Source organism: Mucor velutinosus (assembly GCF_035048745.1).
Source record: "Mucor velutinosus strain NIH1002 chromosome Unknown tig00001564, whole genome shotgun sequence".
NCBI classification, from domain to species: Eukaryota; Fungi; Mucoromycota; class Mucoromycetes; order Mucorales; family Mucoraceae; genus Mucor; species Mucor velutinosus.
In genome coordinates this window covers 612255-638343 of record NW_027041906.1, presented here as the reverse complement: position 1 = coordinate 638343, position 26089 = coordinate 612255, and the positions used below count along the sequence as shown (strand labels likewise).

General features: G+C 41.5%; 6 protein-coding genes across 6 annotated transcripts; 2 read left to right on the top strand and 4 right to left on the bottom strand.

The window, feature by feature from the left end:
* Positions 1-2892: 2892 nt before the first annotated feature.
* Positions 2893-4655, bottom strand: ADE6 (phosphoribosylformylglycinamidine synthase; the record flags this gene model as incomplete). Its single annotated transcript, XM_064829697.1, has 6 exons — positions 2893-3234; positions 3303-3633; positions 3700-3883; positions 3943-4243; positions 4297-4360; positions 4429-4655. The coding sequence occupies 6 exons, from the start codon at positions 4653-4655 to the stop codon at positions 2893-2895; spliced, it is 1449 nt and encodes a 482-aa protein (XP_064682199.1).
* A 1066-nt stretch (positions 4656-5721) lies between these two features.
* On the bottom strand, positions 5722-9073 carry dcl1_4 (Dicer-like protein 1; the record flags this gene model as incomplete). Its single annotated transcript, XM_064829696.1, has 12 exons — positions 5722-5853; positions 5909-6022; positions 6080-6665; positions 6722-6841; positions 6897-6977; positions 7035-7207; positions 7264-8130; positions 8182-8278; positions 8341-8499; positions 8555-8657; positions 8718-8893; positions 8946-9073. 12 exons carry the CDS (start codon positions 9071-9073, stop codon positions 5722-5724), a joined length of 2736 nt encoding a protein of 911 aa, XP_064682198.1.
* An 849-nt stretch (positions 9074-9922) lies between these two features.
* Positions 9923-12567, bottom strand: dcl1_3 (Dicer-like protein 1; the record flags this gene model as incomplete). The annotated part of the gene is made up of 4 exons (XM_064829695.1): positions 9923-11385; positions 11445-12143; positions 12201-12299; positions 12354-12567. 4 exons carry the CDS (start codon positions 12565-12567, stop codon positions 9923-9925), a joined length of 2475 nt encoding a protein of 824 aa, XP_064682197.1.
* Positions 12568-14659: 2092 nt separating this feature from the next.
* dcl1_2 (Dicer-like protein 1) lies at positions 14660-15749 on the bottom strand (the record flags this gene model as incomplete). The annotated part of the gene is made up of 3 exons (XM_064829694.1): positions 14660-15505; positions 15559-15608; positions 15671-15749. 3 exons carry the CDS (start codon positions 15747-15749, stop codon positions 14660-14662), a joined length of 975 nt encoding a protein of 324 aa, XP_064682196.1.
* A 2793-nt stretch (positions 15750-18542) lies between these two features.
* Positions 18543-19739, top strand: ATC70_010479 (uncharacterized protein; the record flags this gene model as incomplete). The annotated part of the gene is made up of 1 exon (XM_064829693.1): positions 18543-19739. One exon carries the CDS (start codon positions 18543-18545, stop codon positions 19737-19739), a length of 1197 nt encoding a protein of 398 aa, XP_064682195.1.
* A 41-nt stretch (positions 19740-19780) lies between these two features.
* On the top strand, positions 19781-23989 carry ATC70_010478 (uncharacterized protein; the record flags this gene model as incomplete). The annotated part of the gene is made up of 1 exon (XM_064829692.1): positions 19781-23989. The coding sequence occupies one exon, from the start codon at positions 19781-19783 to the stop codon at positions 23987-23989; it is 4209 nt and encodes a 1402-aa protein (XP_064682194.1).
* Positions 23990-26089: the final 2100 nt, after the last annotated feature.

Genomic DNA, 26089 nt, shown 5'->3' with positions numbered 1-26089 from the left:
AGGTACCCCTCATGCTTTTTGGTCAAATTTTGGCCATGTTTTTTGGGTCCTCAAAAAGTTGAGCAAAGATGTCAGGAAGTTAGTGCTACTTGAGTACAATTGTTTGGCGTCATTCCGGTGGCTCAGAAAGGTCTACCTGTCAAGATATGAAGGCTTGAAAGTTGTCAAATTTGGTTATGTTTTTGCTGTATAATAGCTTATATTTACACGGCATGAAGCGCATCCTTGGTAGCTGAAATCTTCTGGAGGAAGGGCATTTCTGCGGCCAGTGCAATCCTAAGTGAATAAAAGGTATATTGATTTTGGTAAGGCTAATTCATGCAAATTTTGATGCGTTAGGTTGTTGGTAAGCTTATTAATAATGAAATTGAGGAGCCAAATATACTGCTTGATTACTATGGTTTTGCGCATTTGATTCGTTACGGTAAACCCCTCTTAAAGTCAATGTTACCAAATGTTGCCTTCAAAACACAAATCACTCAAAACACAGTCTAATAGCAGGCAAGAAATTACTTGAATTAGATGCGTTATGTTCTTGGGAGATGGGCTTATAATTTCTGATAGGATCACTCTTGTATAGCCTAAATCGTATATAATAGTATAAATTTCCTGGTATCTAATAGATTCAAAGTACATAACACGTTTCGTTTACGTTACATTATCCAACTATTTGGACGTTGAAACAGGAGATTAGTTGCGTACTTTTGATGGGATCTGGAACTCTTGTTTCAATTGTTCTGCGAAAGGATATATACGATTTTGTGTCTGCCGGCCGCAAATTCCAATTGCTCGCCTAGGGCTATATGATACGTCCTATCAATGATAGTTGATTTTCTCAATCGCCATTTTGCCCTATCGCTACCAAATCCTATAAGCAGTTGTTAGTCAAAAATTGCTACGCCTATGACACCAACTTCCTGCGCCTTCTGTCTCGTTTAAATCGTGCTGATCCTGTGAATTGCTGCTCCTTACTCTCATGCTGCTTCCATACTGCTCTGCTTGCTTCCAAAGATTCCATATTTTCTTTATTTAGTCTTGTTGCGCCACCAAAGGCTCTCATACTCGTTATCTTGAGCCGGTATTTATCGTGCCATGATCACCATTGCAAACACTTTGCAGATTTATCGTATAAGTACCGCTGAGACTAACCGGCAGGCTTCTCTCTTGGCTGCTCCCATCAAGTTCTCCTCGGTTTCTTGGGTACCCAAATGCATTTGGCATAAATTGTGGTTTGTCTCCCTGTCTTTCAATTATAAAAGCCTATGGTATCAACTGTTACATGACAAGATTACCTCCTGCAGTGTTATGTTCCATGCTAGGCCTGACAAGACTTCATCTTCCACCTGTACCCTTTGCTTTGGTGCTGACTATCATACTGTTGAACACCTGCTCATCTAATGCGCTCAATTATGGCGCGTCTGAAAACTCACCTTTCTTTAAATTTGCCATATCGACCAAAGTAGCACTTTTCTTTCCTAAGACAGGTCGTTATGTTCGTCTACTCTCCATGCCGCTTACCTTTTTGCATCTATTCTTGAAAGTATATAAATGATATTGTTGGCTAAACACAATTGGTAAGGTCCCTTTTGTCGGCTACGCCCTAGTGGTGCATTGATATTTACACCATCCATCTTTACCATCTTCACTATTGTACTACTACGGATATCATACGGCCACCGAGTTATGGATCGCCTATATTTGAGCTATTTTTATAGCATAGCTTTTACTAGATGCATCCTACCCATTGCGTCTAAAATGTCCAGCGTGCCTTACAGCCGCCATAGCCTCACTAATGAGCTGTATCATTAAGCCATGATACTGCGATACAACAGTGCGACCCAATTTTATATTTCCAGCTGAATATTTGGATGTAACAGCGTGCTCCAAATCTACATTAATGAATACAATGTCTTTACGCCTTTGTATCAAAACGAAAATGTGCCTGTTGGCAAGCAAATGTATGAAACAAAGCCAAATTTGACAACTTTCAAGCCTTCATATCTTGACAGGTAGACCTTTCTGAGCCACCGGAATGACGCCAAACAATTGTACTCAAGTAGCACTAACTTCCTGACATCTTTGCTCAACTTTTTGAGGACCCAAAAAACATGGCCAAAATTTGACCAAAAAGCATGAGGGGTACCTTATGGTTTTCATCGAAGATCAAACGATCGCAGTTTTCACCTTGAAAATGAAGATTTTTGCTATGGTATATATTGAATCAAAATGTTTCTCTCGATCCAAAGCAACCTCTGAAACCAATTTTATCAGGTTTCCATACGTAAAATCTGTCTATTTTCGCTAAAAACCTCATTTCATATTTTACCAAATTACTCAATAATTTCAGTCAAAACACTTGTTACAATTAGTACCATTGGAAGCGCCTTGAAAAGTACTTCAAGGATGTATTAAAAAGCGTAGGGTGATCATTACAGTTTATATAGTCGGATGTCACAAAATAGATTAAAGAAGTCGAAAAAAACAAAATTCGTCCAATCTTGAACAGTAAAAATAAACTGAGTTTGAATTAATTTTGGCGGCGGCTTGCTGCTGGCTGACCCAAATGCCTTTCTGTTGATGACAATGATGATTGCGATGCTGATTAAATGGGATCATGGAATTGAAAGGACAATTGCTTAGCGCAAATACTTTTTTTGGGGAAGCTTTGCCTCATGAAGGTGTCCCTTGCAATGACAATATTTGAAAAAAAATCGCTGCAGATCTTATACAAGTCTTGTATTTACTTAAGGCCAGTTGTATGTCGCTATCCTACTAAGAGCAGCATTAGCTAACGGAAAGAGAATTCAATTAGCAACAAGAACGAGAAATCCGAAAGCAAAATTTTATTAACATTTGGTACAGTTAAATGTGAGTTATATCATAATTCACAATTTAGTAGTTCTTCATAGCATTCTCGAAAATGGAGGCAATTTGTTCACGAGCGGGCTCACGAGCAGGAGCGAGCTTAGTGACACGATGTTGAGGCAAGGTGCCTTCAACCAAAGCAGGAATATAAGAAGAATCGTAACCAAGAGCACTCAAACCGTTGGGAACACCCAAATCTTCGAGGAAACGAGTGAGCTTCTCAGCAAGGACCTCACCAGCCATGGATTCCTTGATGTGAGCAGGATCAGCACCAAAGGCAGCAGCAGCATCAACGTGACGATCAGGGCATGCAGCAGCAGTGAAACGGAAGACGGAAGGTGCAGTCAAAGCAACGGAAACACCATGAGGCTATAAAGTCAAAAGGGTAAATGAGCAAATGTTTTTTTTTTCCAGTATCTATGTTAGATGATACGTACAACAATAGCATGATCAACATTGTAACCAGGATGCTTATAGCTCTTGTTGAGACCACTGATAGGATAACTCAAACCGTGACAGAGATGGACACCAGCATTACCGAAACCAATACCGGCAAAAGTAGCAGCCAGCAACATTTGGCTTTGAGCTTCATGGTCCTCAGGATCCTTGACAGCACGAGGAAGATATTCAACAACCATCTTTAAAGCGTGAAGTGACCAGACATCACTGATGGGGTTGGAACCTTGGTAAGCGGGTCTCTCAATGGGATCCTTGGGGCGAGGAGAACGCTGATTGTAAGGCAAGGCAGTGTATGATTCAAGGGCATGGCTGATATAAATGTGGTAAGACTTTCCACGTTCTCATATATATATATACATCCTTTCATGTACTTACCACAAGACATCCAAACCACTGGAAGCATGGACTTGAGAGGGCATGCTGCGAGTGTTCAAGGGGTCGACAATACCAAGAAGGGGCTTGAGAGCACGGTGAGCAATACCAGTCTTGGTCTTGAGAGGCTCATAATCAAAGATGGCAGTACCAGTGGTTTCTGAACCAGTACCAGCAGTAGTGGGAACTAGTCATTCCTTGCATGAGCGACACACGAAAGATGATATACTAACTTGAACAACTTACCAGCAATCAAAGGGTTCAACTTCTTTCTAATGGGTAAACCTTTACCGATGGGGGCATTGACGAAATCCAAGAAGTCAGCCTCAGGATGAGCACTGTAAAGACTAGCAGCCTTGGTAGTATCAATAACGGAACCACCACCGACAGCGACAAAGGCATCAGGATTGTGTTGACGAGCGAAATCGATAGCAGACTTGAAACTGGTATCGGTAGGCTCAACACGACAGGTATCATAGACAACATAGTTGACCTTGTGCTTGTCCAATGATTCAATCACTGCCTTGAGAGGATGGAGCTTGGCGATCTATATTTGACCGTGAGAAAAATATCACGAATGAGATGTAAAATTGAACTTACGGTGCTATCAGTATAAACTGCGACCTTCTTTGCGTGAATGTTGTTCAAATCCATACCAATCTCACTAGACAATAAGCATAGGTTGAATACACACGGCCTGATCCATGCTTGCAGCATCTCAAATGTACTTACCTGGTAACACCAGGACCGAAACGAATGTTACTGGCAGCCATCTCGAAAGCATAATCAGTAGTTTCTTTAGCACTAGCATAGTTGCGACCATACTTTAACAAGCTGGAAAAGGCACCGGCAGTAGGACCATGAGAGTGGGCATGAGAGTGACAAGGACAGCTATTGGCACCGGATTGCAATAATCCCAGGAGACGAGTAACGTTTGAACGAGAAGCAGCAGCAGCCATGATAAGTTAAATAAATTATTGATAGAGTGGGGTTCAGGTGAATTAACAAAAGAGAAAAGAAAAAGAATGAAAAGATTCCCTCGCAACACAATAGTAGTAAGCGAGATTGTTACAGCTTGAAAGTATAAGGTTTCCATTTCTCCACGGTCACATGACATGTCTGTCATTGAGAACTGTCCGTTTATATGTAGAGTAGGACAAGATTGAGACGTAAACTGTCTCATCACAAACGGAAGGCATCATTCTGTTTATCTCTTTTACACTTTCTTTTTGTTTAAACAAGGCATTTGGCCACCTTCAGATCAGATCCAGGAACGACTACCTTAATTAAAACTCAGTGAAGCATCTGTAGCTTGCATGGCAACGATGGTTAATGCAAAAATTGTGGGGTAGATGCCGTAGCATTGAAAGTGGAGGAAAAGAAGGCGCTTAAAGCATTTTCCGCCCATTTTCGAGCGTTTCTTCTCAAAGTTGAAATCATGAGTTTAGCGTGGGACGAAGGGAAGAATAGGGTCAACATTTAGGATACATTTTGCTATTTACACCATTTAAAATAATAAGACATGCGATGGAAGATTTGAGATGGCGTACAATTAGAAAAACGCTGAGATCATACGACGTGCACTAAAAGGCAAACCTAGTTTTGACCACTGGAGCGCTGGCAATGGCTGGATTTACTATGAGAGATATCCTCGATTCATATAGTATGAACTGAATCATGGACGAACTTCATCTTGAATATGGATGTCAAGCTCAAGTATGGCCAATGATAAGAAATGGATATAATGCTACAAAGAGCAAGTTGAGAATGCAAGATTGATTAACATGTATACCGATACATAGACACATCTCATCGCTCGGGGCAATGGACTGCTCTTGCGTGCTCTCAAAGACATGCTTGATAGCCATCTATCTCTGGAAGAACTCTATCTATGTTTCAGGCGCAAAAAAAGATATTTTTGTATAAAAGCATTTATTAAATTTGAGTGTATATGCGTAAATATATATATTAGATGGTGCGTACGAAAAGAGAGATTATATGCGTGTATTATTAAAAAAAAAAAGATTAAGGAAAGGCGAGTTTGTTTGTGTATGCTTGCCATGATCCAGGAGGATATTGAGGGACAGGAGTTGCCTTTTGATGGCGTGTGCTACGACGTTGAAGTGTTTCATGGCGTCTATTTGAAACCACTTGGTCCTAAACATTCAAATTAGAATTGTACCTATCAAGAGCTAACCCAATATGCACTTACCGAGACACGTTTCTTCATGCCAGTAATCAAATTATGCTTTTGCTTTTCTAATTCACGTCTCAATCTAAACTCACGGACACCCTTGGGATTCAACCAGTCAATCAGTTTTTGTATCTATAGACAACGATGTTAGTAGATGCCATACACTTGAACAACACATTGGATACGCACATCTTCTGGATCATCATAAGTCTGCCACCATTCGTCGAGAGGGTTAGCTGTATTCTGCTTTAATTTTGCCACTCTATCTTCAAAAAATTCAGCCTCTTTGACCAAGCCTTGCTCCTTCATTAACTGAGATACGAATTTGACACCTCCTCCACGCCCGCATGGTAAAGTTGCATTGGCATCGATTGACTCCATCACATCACGCTCTTGTAGAATCATGAGATCTGTATCACTTGGGCTTTGAACATACAATTTGCCGGATCCATGCAGTAGTGTGCCTCCAATATCATCCATATAGTAGTATCGATTATAAAACTTGTCGCGCCCAAGTGGTTTGATTCGGTTGACACTGTATTTACGCATATCGCGCTCTACTTGCTCTTCCTTTTTGTGCATCAAACGTTCCTCCTCTTCTAGCTTCTTACGGGCTTCATTGCGAATCTTTTGAGCGCGTTGTTCTTCGCGTTGAAGATGATGCAATTTCATTCTCTTGGTTTCCTGCTCCTCTCTTTCAGCTTGACGACGCTTCATAGCCTCTTGTCGGGATTCCAATCGAGATAGCTGGTCTGCTTTGCGTTGAGCTTTTAAACTATGTAGAACAGGCAATAAGTACCGTATACATCCATAGAACACGAGCTATCTTACAGAGCATTGTCTTCATTGTCACTTGCATCATCGTCAGAGTCGCTGTCCACGCCTGCATCATGGTTCTCTGCCTGAACATCTCCATTTTGCTTGTCCTCCAGCTCGAGTTTCTCTGCTCGACTATCATAATCATTAGCATAATTGCATCTATACCCTTGCACAAGACAATCCTTACATTCTCTTGCGTTCTCTACTCAAATCAATCTTTTGCTTTCGGAGTTCGGTCAATTGATCTTGGCATTCATCCAAGTAGTTTCTAGGAAAGTATCATTGTTTAGCCCTTGCTTCATATGTCTGCTTGGCAACAACTTACTTGATGACAAACGACTCATTAGCTACATTGATCAAAAGCTCAAAAAGGATGATTTTGTCACGAAGACACAGCGCGCTATAAGCGTTTTCACGTTCCTCCAAAGTAGAGTTTTCGCTAGGCACCAGCATGTTCAAAATGCGATCCAATTCTGGCAGTTGCTCAAGAGGTGCAAGCTACTCACAAATGTCAGCATTTCCTTCTCATTGTTACCGCCGTATAACATCCTTACCTGATTCACAAAACCAATCAAGATATCCTCCCATCCATAACGTTCAGCCTCTGTGTCTACAGTGCCATGATCCCAGTTGATGCTTACAATCTCTACTGCAGTACTTCCTACACCTCTCTCCACTGTTGAGACTCTCTTTTCAATGGGCTGGCGCACCTTCCATACATCCTGGTCCTCGTCTTCATCTTCACTGTTGTACTGGCTGGATGGTGTGTAGCTGGAAAGATGAGGTTGAGGAGCGACGGGTGCTGTTGCTCGAGAAGCTAAATAACCAGCACCGTAAAGAGCAATGTTGGCTGCCATCGCAGTGGGTCCATGGCCCAAACTCTCCTTTTTGAGACGGTCTCTTTGAAGAATCACAGCGTTGAGTAGAGCAATATTACTCTCAGTCAAGATAGTGCTGGAAGAATCGTATCGCAATGCATTTTCGAAATCATCCAGCGAAAATGGTGATAGCTTGAGAGGGTGCGAAAAGTTGCCTAGGAATGACCACACCATCAAGAATGAGCCAATGCAGTCAGCAGGAATGGTACTTTGATAGTTGGGCGTGGGACGCAGAGGCATATCGCCAGTGGGATTCTGAGCAATGGTGCTGGCTCCCTTTGTGCCTGGTGTCATGTCGGTCAAGGGCCCATTGCCACTGGGATCTCTTCTATAAGTGGGCACATTCAAATCTTCGACTGGATACTTGAGTGTAGCCTCAATTCTACGGGCATCGTTCGAGTCGACTTCTTCTTTAACGGAGCCATTGATGGGTCCAGTAGCGTCCTTTCTCTTCTTTCTCGATTTGGAGTAGGCAAAATCTTTGGCGAGCTGCAGCTTCTCAGGTAGTTTTGCATCGATTCCAAATCGCTCGGCGGCTTCAGACTACAGGATGTGTTAGTTTCTGGATCTGAGGGGGGTTGGTAAGCAAATTACCTTGACAACCCAAGGAGCTCCAATGTAAGTGTCTTTGAAAGCATATTCTCTAATAAACTTTCTAAGCAGGTTCTTGGAGAATGCAAATCTATCACGCCTACAAGAATGATCATCGTCATTTAGTCGCTAGATTGACATGCCATCTTCTCTTCATTTTACTTTATTTTGCTTCCGCCTACAATCTTGATACAATCCTCTTGATCAATGCCTTCTGAATTCTCGTCAATAAGCTGCACTTTGTAGTAAGACTCTTCGTTATCTTCGTCGTCAACATCTTCTTCTGGTTTGTCTGCTACTTCCAAAATTTTGGCATTGTAACTATAGGGTGTTAGCATGTCATTTGATCTGTCAAATAGTAACATGGGTACTTTACGCAATGCCGTCGTCCCAAATGCAATGTATGATTTCTCCTGGAGCATATTTGTTGATAAAATGTTGATAGGCATCTTCAATGATAGTCTCCAAGCGAGAAGTACCTTGTATAAGCAAGTTGGTCAACATTACATTGCATCTCATCACAGAAAAGCATCACTCACTGAATTGAATATACTCTAACACACGCTTTTGAAGAAGCTCTGGTATCTTTTCTTGCACACGATCCTTGTCATGCTTCTCGCTTTCCATTGCTTCCTGGTAGGTCAAGTTGGATTTGCCAGAAGAAGCGCATTGCCAAATGGGTTTTTTGTAGAGTGATGTGCGTTTGAGATATTCACTATGTGCTTGTCAGGGTAGATGCAAACACGCGTTCTAATTGAAATACGTACGAGTAGTCTGTAAAGATCTCTTTGGTCAAAGGTGAAAACCACACTGTCGTATTTCTAGATTCCTTTGAACTTTCGTCGTAGGCAGGCGTCTCCACAGGTGCAAATCGCTTGCGCTTGAGTAAAGGCATGATGGTCAATTAATCTAAGGTGATGAAAGGTGTGAATGACGATGCTCGTTAATTAAAGAGAGAGTAGAAGAGCGTGGCTTATCTTGCAACTCATTCTCCTCATATTTTATCGTAGTACCTTTTATAATGCGGTGGTCTATACAATGGTGAATAATGCAATATCAAATGAGAGATGTTTGATTTGCTCTGTGATGGCGTTTAATTCAACTGTACTGAGAAGAAAAGTCGTGTGGGTGATTCTGCTAAAAGACGTCTTTCAAGCAAAAAGTTGAGTTGGTGGATTACGATGGAGAGGAGATAGATAGAATGGCAGAAGAGGCTAGAGAATGGACGTTGCTAAAATTTTGTAGCTTGAGGGAGCAATGGATCAGCCAATACTAGAATAGGAAATCCTTGAGTCTCTTGACTGTCTTTTCTCTCTATCCATGCTCATAGACATCATTCAAGAGCATCAATCATGTTAAGCAGATTGGAAGGTGGAGCATTGGATCTATGACATGGTACCTATACACACTGGGTTGTCATGGCAACGGGCAATAGCATAGCATTTGACCATTAAAGCTAATACATTGGTATTGCGAATCGACATTTGAAGTCAAATGGCAACGATGCTCATCATCACTGTAGCAGAGTAAGGTGTGCTTCAAGAGGCAGAAGCATCTCCTATGCTATTTCAGCATTCTATCATGCAGAAAATGGCATTGCATTCGAAAAGAATACTTGATGATTTTTTGTATTGATTAGATTTGTTGGGTATTATGTAATATTTAAAGATGACATTGGAATAAATAATAAATAGTACATATGAAAGGTTAAGAAAAGTCTATGTACAAAGCTTGGAAATAGCTATTATGAGGAGCTACTTTCGCCAGGTGATGTGGTTTCATCTCTATCTGATATTACACTGATGTTATCCAAGAGATGGCTGGCGGAAATGGCCTTTCCGATCAGGGCAGCACGAACAGCTTCATGCAAAGATCTGAAAAAAAAGGGGAATCTGTCATGAACAGCGGTAATCCTGACGTTGGGAGCAATAGATGTGTTGTGGCAATAGCACCATTGAGCAGAATCATTGCAAGGTGTTGTGCTGAAATCTTGAGTTTGTTGATCTTGATCCAAGGTGGAGGAGCTCTGGTTGCTTCTGCCCATAGCCTTGTGAATGAAACTAGGGCGGCGTTGTTGTACTTCTACTTGCTCGATAACGACAACTTGCTCAAAATCATTCTTTTCATCGTCATGGTTGGTAACAGCATTGGGGTCGTAAGAGCGACAACCTTCAACACCAGGACGATGACCGTCTTCAGGTACGCCATGTCTCAAATCAGAGAGGAAACGGCCAGGTGTCTTGCCATCGCTGCGTTGATTGCCAAAGCCAGCAAACAAAAGAGACTTTCGTACAGCCATGGATTCGCCAGTGACAATGTACCAATGCACATGTTGACCCGAGTAGCGCTCAGCAGCAACAGCAGCGTCAGTCAATGCTTCCATTCCCGAGTAGTCCATTTGATGCACACCAGAGAGGTCCAGAACCACAGAGTGCAATAAGGGTTTCAATTGGCTTTTGCCAACGCCTTCAGTATTATTCCAGGGACGATCGCCCATCTTTTCGGCAGGAAGTTTACCACGACGCGTAGTGCGCTCGATCTCTTCGAATAGCTTATCAAAGGTGAAGGCAGCATTTTGAAAGACAACGTTCTCTTGAGGTTGGAAGCAGACAATACCAGAATCAACAGGTTTCACGTAGCTACCCAAGATAGGGTGGTTTTCAGGGAAAAAGAGTGTGTTGTCCAATGTATCAACAGCGTTCATGTCTTCGATTTCTTGCTGCTTTGTGTGCTTTTCGTCTCTAATGTCGCCAAGCTCAGGGTCGAGATCAACACGGCCAAGCACAGCATATCCAGGGCGAGCAGATCGGTACAGTTGCACGAGGACAGAGAGGACGACAGGGACATAGACGGCAATATCAATGCGAGTAAACAAGGCGATGATGTAGGCACAGGCGAAGACAAGCAGTTCCATTGGATTCAATTCCCAAAACTTTCTCCAAACAGTAGGACCAAAGATCAGATCCGTGACAGAGTGAGCAATGATGGCGCTTAAGCTGGCCATTGGGATGTATTTGAATGCTGGAGTAAACACATAAATGGCCAAAACCACAATTATGCCGACAAAGAAGCTGGCTAAAGGAGTGCGTGCACCTGATTTCGACATGACAGCACTGCGAGCAAATGCACCTGTGCCCGGGTATGAACAAAAGAAGGCACCTAGTACATTTCCTAGGCCATTGGAAAACAACTCCTGGCTCATGTTGACTATATTTAGATGTGGTCAGTCAACAAGTTGGCATCTCCAAATGATTCAAGAAGCTTACCTCTATAATCTTGTACTTTGCCTAAACTGGTAGAGATAGCACCGTGTTCCATCACCAATAAGACAACGATGCCAGGGAGATCAGAAGCAAAGAAACCGAGAAGATCAGGCTTCACGACAGGTACAGCCATATGATTGAAGCCAGCAGGTACATCGCCGATAATCTTAATTGGGCTTGTTGAAAATTGGCCAAAATGGTTGATCATGAAACACAATAAAGTGCCAAATACCAAGACAACGATACTTCTACTGGTGTTGAAAAAGAAGATGAGACGGTTGTGTTGAGGGTATTTGCGCATGAGATATTGAGCAAGGTATTTTACGCCGTAGAGGTAAATAAGAGCGGACACACCAAAAGCGGCATCCACAGTGGAGTGATGCAAGTTGATTAGTGTCTTTCCGAATACAAGATAGGGTGCTTCAGATGTGTTGATGTTGGGTATACCGAATATTTTGTTGAACTGATTGATGACAATGGTCAGACCACTACCAGCCATAAAACCAGCAATGGCAGGTTGGCATATGAATTGATAGATGGCGCCCAGTCGAAAGACACCGATAGCTAAAACGATCAGACCCGAGAATAAGCTAAGTGTGATTGCTGCATCGGCCATTGTCCATGCGCCTGAAATGTATTGCTCGGATTCGATGAGTTTGCCAATGACTTGTCCTACAAGTAAGGAAGTGATTGCACTCACGCCTATTGAATGTGGTCAGCACAGTTGGAAATACTTGTAAAGCAATGAGATAAGCATACCTATGCTGACATCTTTGGAGGTACCAAATAAGGGGTACAAAATGGTACCTATAAAGCTTGTATACAAACCAAAAACTGGCGGCAATCTTGCAATCTTGGCTATATAGAGCATAAGTTGATATGTACTACGACCCATTTTTACTATGAGTTTACCATAAGCTAGACTTTGAGGAATTACCAATGTACCCACAGTGATAGCAGCTGTTAAATCGCCTGACAGCCAAATCAGATTATAATTAGGCAACCAGTTGGCAATAGGAAAGAAATCTCTGAAATAGGATTTTGCTCCCGCTGGAAACTTCTTGATCTGATTCTTCAACTGGTCTCTATATTTTGGAGGTGGATTATCAATGTAAACTATAGACATTTAAAGAAGAAGAAGGAGTATATAGAGAGATGAAAAAATTTCTAAAGCAAGTAGTGGTATTGTTTGGTTCTCAGTAAAACCGGATGAGTGAGAAACATTTGGAGTTTATATAGGTTTTTTGGATTCAATTATCATTCTCGGCATATCTTCCAATTTCATTATCACCAGGTTACACATTACTGTATGGTTTATCTCTTCACTGCCAAAAGCTTGCTTATACACACACAACGTCATGCATGTGGTGAATCTTGTATATTTATATAATAGTTTATCGAGCGGTTGTTGTTTCGGATCAGAAAAAAACTACATGGAGACTGGCTCATGATAATCTGCTATATCATTAGATCCAGGTGGAGTTTGTCTCTCTCTTGGCTCCTGATTTTTTTGACGGATCATGGAGCAAAAGGTCCTTTTTTTTTTTCCAAACTGCGTCTCTCTTTTTCTTCTAGCATATGCAAGCTATACTCCACACGTATTGGTTACATGCTGCTGCTGTGCAATCTTCAAGGGACTTGTCAGTTGAATCAATGATATCATTCATGATACATTTATTTGCTTGATGATCTGCTTTAGAGTTCATTTAGATTGAAACAGTAATATTAGAGTGTTGCTGCTTCTGGTTACTTTACTAATTTGTCCAAAATGCGTTTCTCAAGTGATTGGAATTACCGAGAATGACAGTAGAATTTGATGTGACATATTTTCATGTCGACATTGAAATTCTGTCATTTTCAGGATTTAAAGTCAAATCTATGTGATACTAGGGCTAATCTAACAAACAAAGTTGATAAGATGTTTCTTTTCCTACCTCCTCTGGGCGGCTTGATCTAACAAACAATATGAGATAACTAAGAGAAAAAGATACGCTTATCAGGTTTCCATTCAACAGTTACTTTTTACCTAATAAAGCTGCATGTACAACAACTGATAAACTCTCTTTCATTTGTTTGCTGCCTCATATCGCATCTCTCCTCTCTTCAATTGAGTTATCATCGCATGGGTCATCCAATTCATTGAGTTTGTTTGTTACTTAATTTGACTTTAGATTGAATGATAGACAATCATTTGAATATCACTACTTTAAATGGCTATCAACAATTGAAATCACTCATGGTCATTGTTGCTCTGATCTTGTTTTAGCTCTTTCCTTCATTCTCCCTCTTGCGTACACAGAGACGGGCCTCTGATAAGCTTGCGTATAGAGCTGATTCCCTTTGTTCTGCTTGTATTGCTAAATATATACCAGTAACGCACAAGTTTGTCATCATTTCTTTTTCTATCAAATTGAATTCAAAGTATCCGGCCATCTCATAGATGACACCGGCTTTAGCGTCTCACATTTACAATTTTATAGATAAGTGCATAGTGCACTTTTGTTTGTTGCCTCTTATAATACTATCTTTTTAAATTACATTTCGTTTTAGTTTGTGATAGTACACATGTACATCACTTTCTTCAATCATGTCTATTTCAAGAGTCATCACCTTCATCATTTATTGATAGAAGATGCCACTGTCTCGGACATTGCTAAAACTCTAATCATTGAGGTTTACTTGTAACCTGATTCGAACTTACACGATAATGGTATCATAAGCTTCACCAGTTAATTGTTTTAATATTCACGCAACTAATGGCAATTGGCTTGTAAATAATACTGATATTTACTATATTGGACGATACAGAGACTTATCATCAAGCTGACCAACTTGTTGGGATATCGCTGAAACTATACATTGCTCGAAACAAAACAAAAAACAATAGTATCATCAGTCAGAGTAATATGTTGATTTAGAAATATCTTATATGTTATTAAGAGCCATGTGCTATGGTGCTGTGATATATACATACAGAAACTTGAAATAATTATGCGCCGTAGGCTTGATTCGCAATGAACACTTTACTATACCGAGAAAACCAGACTCGAGTCTACCATTAAGTCAAATTTAAAAGCATCTTGCATGCTTACCATTGATGCAGTTAATGCCATGCATTGCCATATTGAAAGCATGACAACCTTAAATCAACCCCAACCATATGATCAATTGCATTGAAATAAAGCCTTATTCTTGATGAGAGCTTTTATAAAATATAGCTATTTTTTATTGACAAACTCTTTGATGTTCTTTATATGAGCAGGGCCAGTACCGCAGCAACCACCTACCAACACTCGTGGTCCATAGTCTTGCACACATTTAGCCATCATACAACCGAATGTCTCTTCAGGTAATTTAGCACTATCATCCCAACTTCTTGCGACAGCATTCCATTCTTCACCACCATCAGGATAGGCTATCAATGCCTTACCATTTTGATGTTGCTTGTTAAATTGAGCGACAGTGGCAAACAGATTTTCCACATACTTTGGCTTGGTGCAGTTAATACCAATAGCAAAAACGCCTTCTACATCATTCAAAACCTGGAGTGCATTCAACACAGGGGTACCATCCGCGATTTGGTCGTCTGATCTGCATTGAAATGACACAGCAACAAGAGGCAGGGCAATGTCCTTTACATCCCAGTTGGAAACAATGTCTTGTATGGCTTGTGCCTCGAGGTAAGAAGGAATAGTTTCGAACACAACCAAATCCACGCTATCAGCTTCAGTTGTCGTAGACAAGAAAAGAGATAGTCTCTCCTTGTGGAATTGAACAAGCTGCTGCAATGTCATGTCATCGTAATCACCAGTGTATTCAGCTCCATTAGCCAACACAGCACCATAACAACCGATGGAAAGGGCAACCAATCTCTGTTGATCGTCGTTGGGGTGTGCTTGCTTGTACTCATCACGCGCTTCCAGTGCTAATGAAACGCTTTTGCGCATCAAAGTGACAGCATGGTGCTCAGAGTAACCTGCTCGAATGAATCCCTCCATAGATGCTTGGTAACTGCACGTGGTGGCTACATTTGCTCCTGCTTCATAGTAAAACTTGTGAACAGACTAGTCGACACGTTATTTACTGAAGCGAAGGACGCGATATTTGGACATCTTACCTTGATCGCCTCAGGATCATCTTGTATACACTGTGCTGACCATAATTTACCTGGTTATCCCCACTCTCGGTTAGAAAGCACACTCTAAGCACCAAGTATCTGGATCTCTTACCAGACAAATCTTTGCCGAAGCTTCTCTCTAGTTCAGTTGCAAAACCACCGTCAAGGATTAAAGGATATTGAAAAGACATGGTTAAAGTTAAAGAAGGCAATGATAATAACGGAATCGCAAATTGATTATTAAATGCATATGACGCGAGATCAGACGAAATTATGAAAAAAAAAGAGTTTATTTGATAAAAATACATACGAAAAATTGCAATTGACTCGAGCAATCTATCAAGGAAAGATTATTTAGTAAGAAAAATCAATGATACAAACAATGCTTTTATGAGAATTCAAATTATGATTGCAATCAGTAATAGAATAACATGTTATCGGTCACGCGGAGCTCCGTGTTAGCATGGAATGTATTTTGCTCATCATACAATATAATTTGAAATCGCACAAATAAAAAAAAGATAACTTACCAATGAATCCGTAAAGCTTCACAATGTACGAGACACATCAATAAACTCAACGTCAAACGCAATTTTAATGGGAGAAAACAATTTTATTGATTTGAGAATTATAAAATAATCGCATCTAGAATAAGAGAGATTAATAGACTTGAATTAAAATAAATCGTTGAAATACAATAAAATAAGGTATTCATTCTTTCTCGATAATAAATTTCAGAAAAAAGGGTTGAGCTGCATGGTTTATCGACATGTATACATTTCCGCCTGGGGCGGCAAAGCATTCATCATGGATATATACCACCGAGAAGAAGGAGAAACCTTATTTCATGTGTATATATAGAGTGTAGATTGATATTTACCTTTTCAATTGTCTAAAGAGTGAAGAAACATGTTGCTCACCTTAAGACATCTCTTTATACTTTTTTGTTACGAAAAAATTTTCGTTGCTTGCTGGTGACAGCCAAAAGAAGCAGTGCTTCTTTGATTCCAATGTAAATTTATGTGACTGAAAAGCATGTACCAAAAGGAGGAGGCTTCATTGGCATTGCCTTGTTATGGAGATACCAAGATCTGGTGGATACAACCATAAAAATTCTGGAAGCTTGTGATCCAAATATTATTCATAATCCAGCGCGCAGAAAGCAGACGTTGAATTTTGGTTTATCGAGATGTATACTTCCTATATTTAGGATGCAATGTTGATTTGGAGCCAAATGTAATAGGAGCATTAGCTTGAAATAGAGAGTAACTACTACAATCAAATTGCTGATATCAGTTATGCACTGGAATTTTATGCTGACAATGATTTTATCAGAGAACCAAGGCTTCTCACGAAATAGTAGGTAGAAGTGTGTGTGTGTGTGTGTGTGTGGTAAATAAATCAAAATTTGACCTTGTACTGTGCTGTTTATTACCTGTAATGAACGAAATTACACTTTGAGTGAAATTGAAGTAGTAATCATAAATTTAAAACCTAAAATGTAATTGAAGATTTGAAATTTGAATTCTGCTGGATCAGACCCTGTATTGTGGCATTTCAATACGTTTTTCTCATGACGAAAGAATTGAGTGGTCATCGGTCGTGAGTATGATAGTTTCTTTGTTCCCACCAGATCAACTGATCTCAGGCACAGAAAAATTGGAACGAAATCAAGTTAGCTCGTGTGCAATAGCTCAAATTCAATATAAATTATTCACAAATCAACTGCTGTTCACATATGGGTATTTTATTAGCACTACTCATGATTACTGTATGCACCATATCAAAATTGCATATGATTTACACAGCGGCAACCTTACTTTTACATACCAAAGCCTCAAAAAAAAAGAAGCTCAGATGTTGTGTTGCAACAAGAGTTCAAAGCAAGTGCCTATGGCACCACTCTGAGAGACTCTAAAATTGCGTTTAACAGGGAGAAACAAAACCTGAAAATGGCCAAATGTCGCTTGTATTGGCGTATTACCTGAGAACAAAGGATCAATAAGACAAGATATTTACATGATTCTAATCCATACATGCCTTTATGAAACACCCATCAATCCGAACGAGAAATTGGCTATTGATTACATTAGCTCAGTGCCACCAGTGCTTATTTACGTCAAACAAGAGCAATTTGTCAAGCTAACCACTCAGTCTTGTTTGTGCACCATTCTAGTTTTTCTGCGCATAACCATGAAACACGAATAATGCACATGGTGATTACATCTGAGCACAAATAAATGCTTATTTACAGTACTTACTGTACCGATTGGCGTTTTTAAAATGGGACTCAACTAGCAATAATACCCTGTCAGTGTATTTGAGTAGCTTCAGTCCTACAACGATTAAATAAACTAGAACAGGGCGGTAATTTGGCATTTCGTATTAGAATTAGCCATTGGATGCGCAAACTGCAAATTTTAATTAAAGGTATACAACAATTATCAAAAAAAAATAGTCAGACTAGGCTATAGCGCTTTCTGGTTTGCAATCCCTTTTTCAATAACGTCAAAAAGATCACTTACCTTAATGAAAAAGCATTTTGACAGCCATAATTAATTCAATCTCCGATAAAATTTTGCTTGGCCAAGATTGGACAAATTCTGAACAGAATCGATCTGTTTGATCTATTTTGCAAAATTCGATCATGAAAATATCAGTAATCACAGCATGCTTCCTATTGCACCTTTCTTTCGTCTAAATTGTTTTTAGGGCCTTTTAAACCCCGAAAACAACATCATCAAGCAGTAAAGATCCAAACAAAACCGACAACAAACACAGCTACAACAAGCCAGTCAGGTCTGTCAAGCCAGCCGACACCTACCGTTACCTCCAACTCCCGTCTTACTTTAGCCAAACAGACGACAACCGGCAACCGAACCTCTAAACTTCCCGTTGCTTCTAGGAAGCGGCGTCACTCCACTATCAAAGCTACCACGGTACCTTTACGTAGATCACCGCGAAGCCAAGCACCTACTGACTTTATGGACACTATGAATATTGCAACACCCGTTGCTCCTGCCCCTACAACCGCTCCCACCAGCTCCACTATCAATATGGTCGTTGAGCCTTCCACTAATGCGATCAACCCACCTGCCTTCCTTGAAGGCATGAACCCACCTAAACCAGACGAAATCCATCAGTCTCCCCTGATGCCCACTTGGATTCAGGAGATCTATTCACGTCTTGCCTCTGTCACCACTCACTTGCAGACTCACGACTCACAACTGGAACAGAACCAAGCTTTGATCAAACAGACTCAAGAATTGATCAAAAAGAACCAGGAACTCCAACTGGCTTTGGATAAAGCTCACCACGAGATTGCGCAACTCAAGTCGGCTGCCAATCAAACCTCGACACCTCCATCTGCTACTACGCCGGTGCTCGAAAGGAGCTCCGAGGGCACCTCAGCCTCTCTATGGGCAGATATGGCTGCCAAACCACCAGCGGATGAATCAGCTCCAGCCGTTACTAAACGCAAGGAATCCAAGCCCAAGGCTTCCACTTCCACCAAACCAGCTCCCAAGGCCAAAGCCAAACGGCCATTGACTTTAGAGCAGGTTAGCCGGTTCTACTCTCTTCCCTCGACGACCCACGGTTACCAATTCCTGTACTTCACCTCTCGTGGACGTGAAGCCATCTCGAAAGTCCGTGCGGGTTTCCAGGTGCTTGGTTTATCTCAAAGCCGCATTCTTGATATCCATTACCCTACTAATAACATCATTAGTTTCTTAGTTCACAACGACTATGCCTCCACTGTCGTGGAAGCAATGGCTCAACTCCCTGACTCTCAACGGATTACCGACTTCGACCCTTGTGCACCCACCATCCTCAGGGATCCCAAGTACGCCAACCATGCTGATCCGCTCTTTTTGCAGTCTGAGGCGGCCCGCATTCACCAAGAACGATTGCTCCGCATGATTAAACGCCTCAACACTCCCAACATCAAATTGGCCGTCGCTCGCGACTTCTGCTTCAAACGTAAATGGATATCCGAGACTATGTATCAAACATTTTACCGTGAGATCTACCCTGCCAAGGCATCCAAGACTGCCTCATCTTCTTCAACGGATGATGTTAACATGGATGATGCTCCTGCTTCTCAAGATTCTACTTCCCAACCTGCTGCCTCCCCTTCCTCTATTAGCCCAGCTGACGGCGTCTCAGCCCCCTTGGTCTAATGAGTACTACTTCCTTTGAATCACCCAACTATGCGAATAATATGCCCCATTATGACACGAATACTAATTCTTTTATGCACAATCACAATCTAAATATAGCTTCCTTGAACTGCCGCAATCTCGTCAAAGCATCTACGCCCGAGATTAGCTCTGACTTCATCCGATACCTCCGTTCCTTACATTTGGACATCCTCTGTGTTCAAGAATCGCATGCAGTCGAGGCAGTTCAAGATCAACTCAATTTACAATTTCAAGCTCATGACACCTTATGGACCCAACATTGTGGTATTATTTCATTCAATCCTTTAATTCAATTACATTCGTTAGACTTAGATCTAGATCAACGCATCATTGCCTGTAAGGTTGTCCATGCCAATGCGTTGTTTCCACCCTTTACGCTCCTTAATGTTTATGCCCCAGCCCAGTACTCACCCCGAGTTCGGTTCTTCAGAGACCTACTTACGTTGCCCCTTTTCGACATTCCTTCTTCAACCTCTCGGGAATCCCTATCCTCTTTATCTACCTTGCTCGATTCTGATCCTTCCAATCTTTCTCCTATGCTTCTGATGGGCGATTTCAACTACCATGCTACCTCCTATCTGACCGACGATAGTGATGATCCGGAACTTGATACTAACAATATTACTTCAGGAGCTGCTATTCACAGACACTTCCACCGACTCATCAATACCCACCTCTTTGAATGCACTCATTCCAGGGAAGAGGGTCCTCTATTACCAACCTATCGTAGACGAACTGGTCAATCTACTATCGATTACCTTTATGCTTCTAATTTCCTATTTCAACATCTACATTCGTCTGAAATTATGTTCCTTGACTCCTCCTGGACGGATCATGCTCTACTACGGGCTCGATTTGTCTTTTCTTCGGATCGTCAGGGATCAGGCCTTTGGCGTGCTAACCCAAATCTTTCGACTAACCCATATTTCATTGACCAACTGTTTACAGCTCTTGATGACTTTTTCAATACCTTGGAGATCTCTGCCTCTATCGATATCGCCGCCTCTATTCCTCCTGCTTCCCCACAGGACAATTGGGATGCTCTCAAAACCTTGGTCCAAGAAATTGTTCGTCGAGTCAGTCGTGATAGAAGTAGTGCCTTGGGACGTCAATGCAAACGACTCCAACGTAAACGCAATCGCATCTGTCGACAATATACAGATCCTCGGATCCGCGCTCCTCTACTCTCGACTATTGAAAAGCAGATAGGTATTCTTCAACGGGAGATAGCTTCCAACTTACGATTACGTGCTGGTAAACATTGGCGCGAGCAGGGAGAAACCTCTGCCGGATACCTCAAACGTACCATTGCCACTCGTGCGGTCAAAAAGGCGATTACTAGCCTCATCAATCCAGTTACTAACTCATTATGCACTGACCCCTCTTCAATGCAGACAGCAGCCTCTAGTTTCTATGCAACATTATACTCCTGTGATGCCGTGGATTCAGCGAGTATCGACTCTCTGTGTGCCACTATTCCGGATTCTGACACCATCGCGGATGCCGATCATGATACCCTTCAGCAACCTTTCACCATTGCCGACTTATTGACTGGTACTCATCGTACCAAGTTCCAATCCAGTCCTGGTATCGACGGTTTACCTTACCCCATTCTCAACATTATCTTCAACCACCAGAAGGCCGCCCAACTTGCTGTTAAGGTGTTTAATGATGCCCTCAACCTGGGTATCTTCCCTTCCAGCTGGTTGCAAACTTGCATTTGTTTACTACCCAAGTCTGGCGACCTCTCCAACCTCAAGAATTGGCGTCCTCTTTCTTTGATTTGCTGTGATGCCAAGATCTTCACACGATTGCTTAATCAACGCCTTATGCCCTTCATGAACAAGATCATATGCCCCCAACAATCTGGATTCATGCCTGGTCGTTTTATCGGTGATAATGGTATGATTCTCAACAACACTCGTCTCATTGCTGCTGAAACTTCATCGGACAGTATTGCGCTGCTCTTGGATCAAGAGAAAGCGTATGATCGCATCCACCCTGACTACCTTCGGGCGGTGATGCAACGATTTAACCTTCCTACTAACATTATCCATTCATTAATAACCCTTCTCTTCTCTACGCAAATTCACATCAACATTAACGGCCACATATCCACCTCGTCCATCACCCAACAACGTGGTATCCGCCAAGGGGATCCCATCTCACCCCTCCTTTTCAACATTGCTTTTGATCCTTTCCTTCGTTCCATTCAACAAGATCCTCAGTTTACTGGTTTCAACCTGCATACTGAAGCTCCACCTCCTACTAATCAAACTACATCTGACGATATTTCAGTTCCTATGCAACAGTTGTTTCCGGACAATGACGGCCTTGCTGTCAGTCCTGATACTCCTGCTCCTCCAGATTCTCCCTCCTCTGCACCTCTGGCGGTAAAAATCCTGGCATATGCGGATGATACATTGGTATATCTCCATGATACGCAGGACTTTCATCGCTTGCAGACCGCCATCACCATGTATATGAAAGCTTCTAACGCATTATTGAACTATCACAAGACAGTAGCTACATCTCTCTCAGGCAATCCTTCAGCAACTTGGCAAGCCTTACTCGCAACCTATGGCATAAACGCCTGGCATGATCGAACATCCGCCACTCCCCTCATTTATCTCGGTTATCCCATCTGTTCCAGCATTACTCAACGCAATGTTGCCTTTCAAAAACTATATGATTCCATCCGAAATGCCATTGCTCTTCACTCACAACGCAACATCTCCATCCGTGGCCGTGCTACCATTCTCAATTCACTCATTTACTCCAAATTATGGCATGTTTTACGACTAACGACATTTACCAGGGCCCAGTTGCTCTCTTTACGAAGCCTGGGCACCTCCTTTATTAATTTTCGCATTTTCCCTAGACTCTCTTTTGCTACTCTCTCTTTACCTCGGTCAGCCGGCGGTTTGGGGCTCCTAGATCCTCTTTCTCAACAACAGGCTCTACAATGGTACTGGGTTTGCCCACTATTACTTCAATATCTTGTTTCTCCGGCCTTCCCCAAGTACACCACTCCTTCGCTCTCTGTTTTAACTTATACTCTTTCCTGGTGCTACTACTCCACCGTCTTCCCTCATTTCTTCTACTATCTCTTGTTTCCTTATGCTCGCCATCGGTCGTGGTTTCCTCAAAGCCCATCCCGTCGACACAGCTATCTCAATCCAATTACTAATCTTCAGTCCTGTTTGTCACTTTTCCAGATAACAGAGCGTCATAACTTATATGTTGATGCTGTTACTTGCTACTCACTTCCTCTCTATGATATTCTTTTACATTCACCACCTACTACTAATACTCTCTATTCATCTAGCTTTATACCACCGAATCTTCTCTTAGACGGCTCCAACGTTGCAAAGAAGCTTCTTGTAAGCGACATTTTCCGGTTAGATGCTGATCATCAGGTGCTTCGTGTTCGTTCTTCCTTCCAATTTGCTAGCCATCCTATTGTCTCCCAACGTGTTGCTGATTTCATCAATTCTCGTCAACTGATATTCCAACCTTTCTTTGCACAACAATGCTTCATTGCTCCCCGTCCAGCCCTAGACCCTCATCAACCTCCCTCTCTGCGGGCGTTTTGCCGTAGCATTTTCGTCCCTCCTTCTTCCTCGCCTTCGCGTAGTCGGTTGCCACTCAACAGCATCCGCTTTTTTAAAAAACTACGCAAAAACCTACCCTCTTCCTCCTCCTCTCTTTCTCCTCTCCAACCTCCTCAATGGCGCTCATTCTGGACACTCGCAATTCCCCTTGCTGCTCGCACGGTCTGGTATCGGGCTATATATGAAAAAATCCCCACCAGAGCCCTCCTACATCTACGCATTCCTGACAATCACCCTTCTCACCGCTGTATAATCTGCCCTGCCTCTCCCACGGAGGATATCACACATGCTCTGTTCTCCTGTCCTCCCAAGTTGCTGGTCTGGCGATACATGTATCACACCTATCTTTCTGCTTCTCCATCAATCTCTGATGTTAATCTGATTCATTTCTTACAACAAACTTTACTCTGTTCTTCCCCTCTTCTTGATCGTGATCCCTCTCTCTCGTTCAATGAACTCTCTATTCCTCAACTTTTCGCAACTACTCTTTTGACAATTTGGCAAGCGCATTGGCGCTGGATCTTCGACCGAACCCCGTTCATCGCTGACACCGTTCAACTTCGCCTTGCTCGCTCTCTTGCTCGTTTGGATGCCGAGTTAAATCTTGATTCGTAAGTATTCAGTTTTACCTTTTCGTTCATTCTTCTGTCACCTTTTTTTTTTTTCCAACCCATTTTCCATCCGATCCTTTGTCTCTATATCCAGTCTTTTCTATCCCTCAGCACGACATTTAAAGGACTTTAAATAAAACCTGGAGCTCGTCTCCCCTACAAAAAAAAAAAAAATGCTTCCTATTGCACTTTAATAGTACTTTTCAAGGCGCATCCAATGGTGCCAAGTAAGATAGATGTTTTGACTGAACTTACTGAGCAAAACCAAAAATATGAAATGAGGTTTTTAGCCAAAATGTCGAGATTTTGCATATGAAGACTTCTCTAACAAAGTTTCAGGGGTTGCTCTGGATTGAGAGGAACATTTTGAGTCAATGTATGCCATAGTAAAAGTCTTGATTTTGGATGTCAAAAACGCGATCGTTTGATTTTCGATAAAAATCATAAGGTATCACTCATGGATTTTGGTCGATTCTTGACGATCCCTAAAAATTGTGCAAAGGTATCAGGAAGCAAATACTAATTGACAGCGATTGTTTGGTGCTATTCCGGCGGTCTAAAACAGCTTTTAACACGAGAGATTACGGCTCAAATATATCCAGATCTGGCTATGATTTACATGGATTTGAGTAGTAAGAGATAGTGCAGGTACACTGTCTATCCGCATATAAGTTGTTTCAATTGATACTGATGTGGAGCATCCTCAAGAAGTCAAATTTGCAGCTGCCGGTCGTTTACGGAAGCCTTTAAGCTGATAATGGTCGAAAAACATACATTTTAGTAGAGCCTTGATGCCCATGCCTAAAACTGCTTCTCATAGTGTCAAGAGCTATCTGATTCTTTGTTAACAACGCATCATACGAACAGAAACACGGGATGATACGCCTGTAATTGATGTACGCACTAACATTTGGTTGATTTGAAATCCAAGGATACAATTACTGTTGTCAAGATGAAGTACCACCAGCAGTTAATCGCAGTTCGTAAGCTTGTGATCCGCAATCCGAGAATCAGTGTCTATTCTTATGTCTATTGAAAATTCTTGCTATGACAAGAAAATCAAATATAACATTTGAAACGAAATGAATATCCCTACTGATGCATCTTTGTTGTCCTGTTTATTAGTTTGATACAAACAACTATAAGCCATATGCGCCAAATTTGCATGACACTCTTTACTCGTCATACTTTGTCTAACAACAAGGATAGGGCTGAATGAATGTCTGACAAGGACATGTTATTAAAAAAGAACACACTCTCGTCATTATCAGCTGTTCAATCAAGGGTGCTTAACATCACAGCTAGATAGCTACGACATGATATATATATTTATACACATCGAATAAATGACGACAGATACTTCCATCGAGGCATTTCTTTTTCTGGGCAGTTTGAGTGAATTAGGCTGCTTTCATCCTAAAACAAGATGACACCACACTTTTCTGGCTTCATGTGCCATATCAAGCATTATCAGAGATTGGAGTTTCATTTGTAATTTACCCCTACAATTCATGCTGTAGGTGTTGTACAATGCCATCATTGGTCAGCATTGCACTGCAATCACTTCATCAAATGATATTTGTAGGTAACATGCTTGACATTGTATCAATTCGAGATTCTCCATTATATTTATATTTTGAAACCTCAATGTCCTCGTTTATCAAAATGACAAAGAAAGGGTGAGTTTGTAGCGGGCATGAAGATCCTCCTTTCAAGCCTTCGGTAGAGAAATTTCTACAGTTAGTACAAAAAATCGTCAGTTTTTTTTTTTTTTTTTTTTTTTTTTTTCATCAAGGAACGAAACATGTAGCCCTGGTTTTATGTTGAGAAACACATCAAATCAATATGTGTGTGTGGAATGTTCGCGGTAGTTCCATAAAGCAAAAAGTGATATGGAATGAAGCAAGCATTGGCAGAAGGGATTTCATCATGATTTAGGTTTTGGACGATCAACTCAAACTCTCTTGTATACCTGGGGTAAAGACGCAAAAACAGAAGAAATAGATGGCAGATTGGAATTATCCATTTGAGTGCTAAACGCCGGCTAAATTGTCTAGCATAGACCAAGGATTCGGAATGCCATCCGTGCATTGTGTGCCGTGTG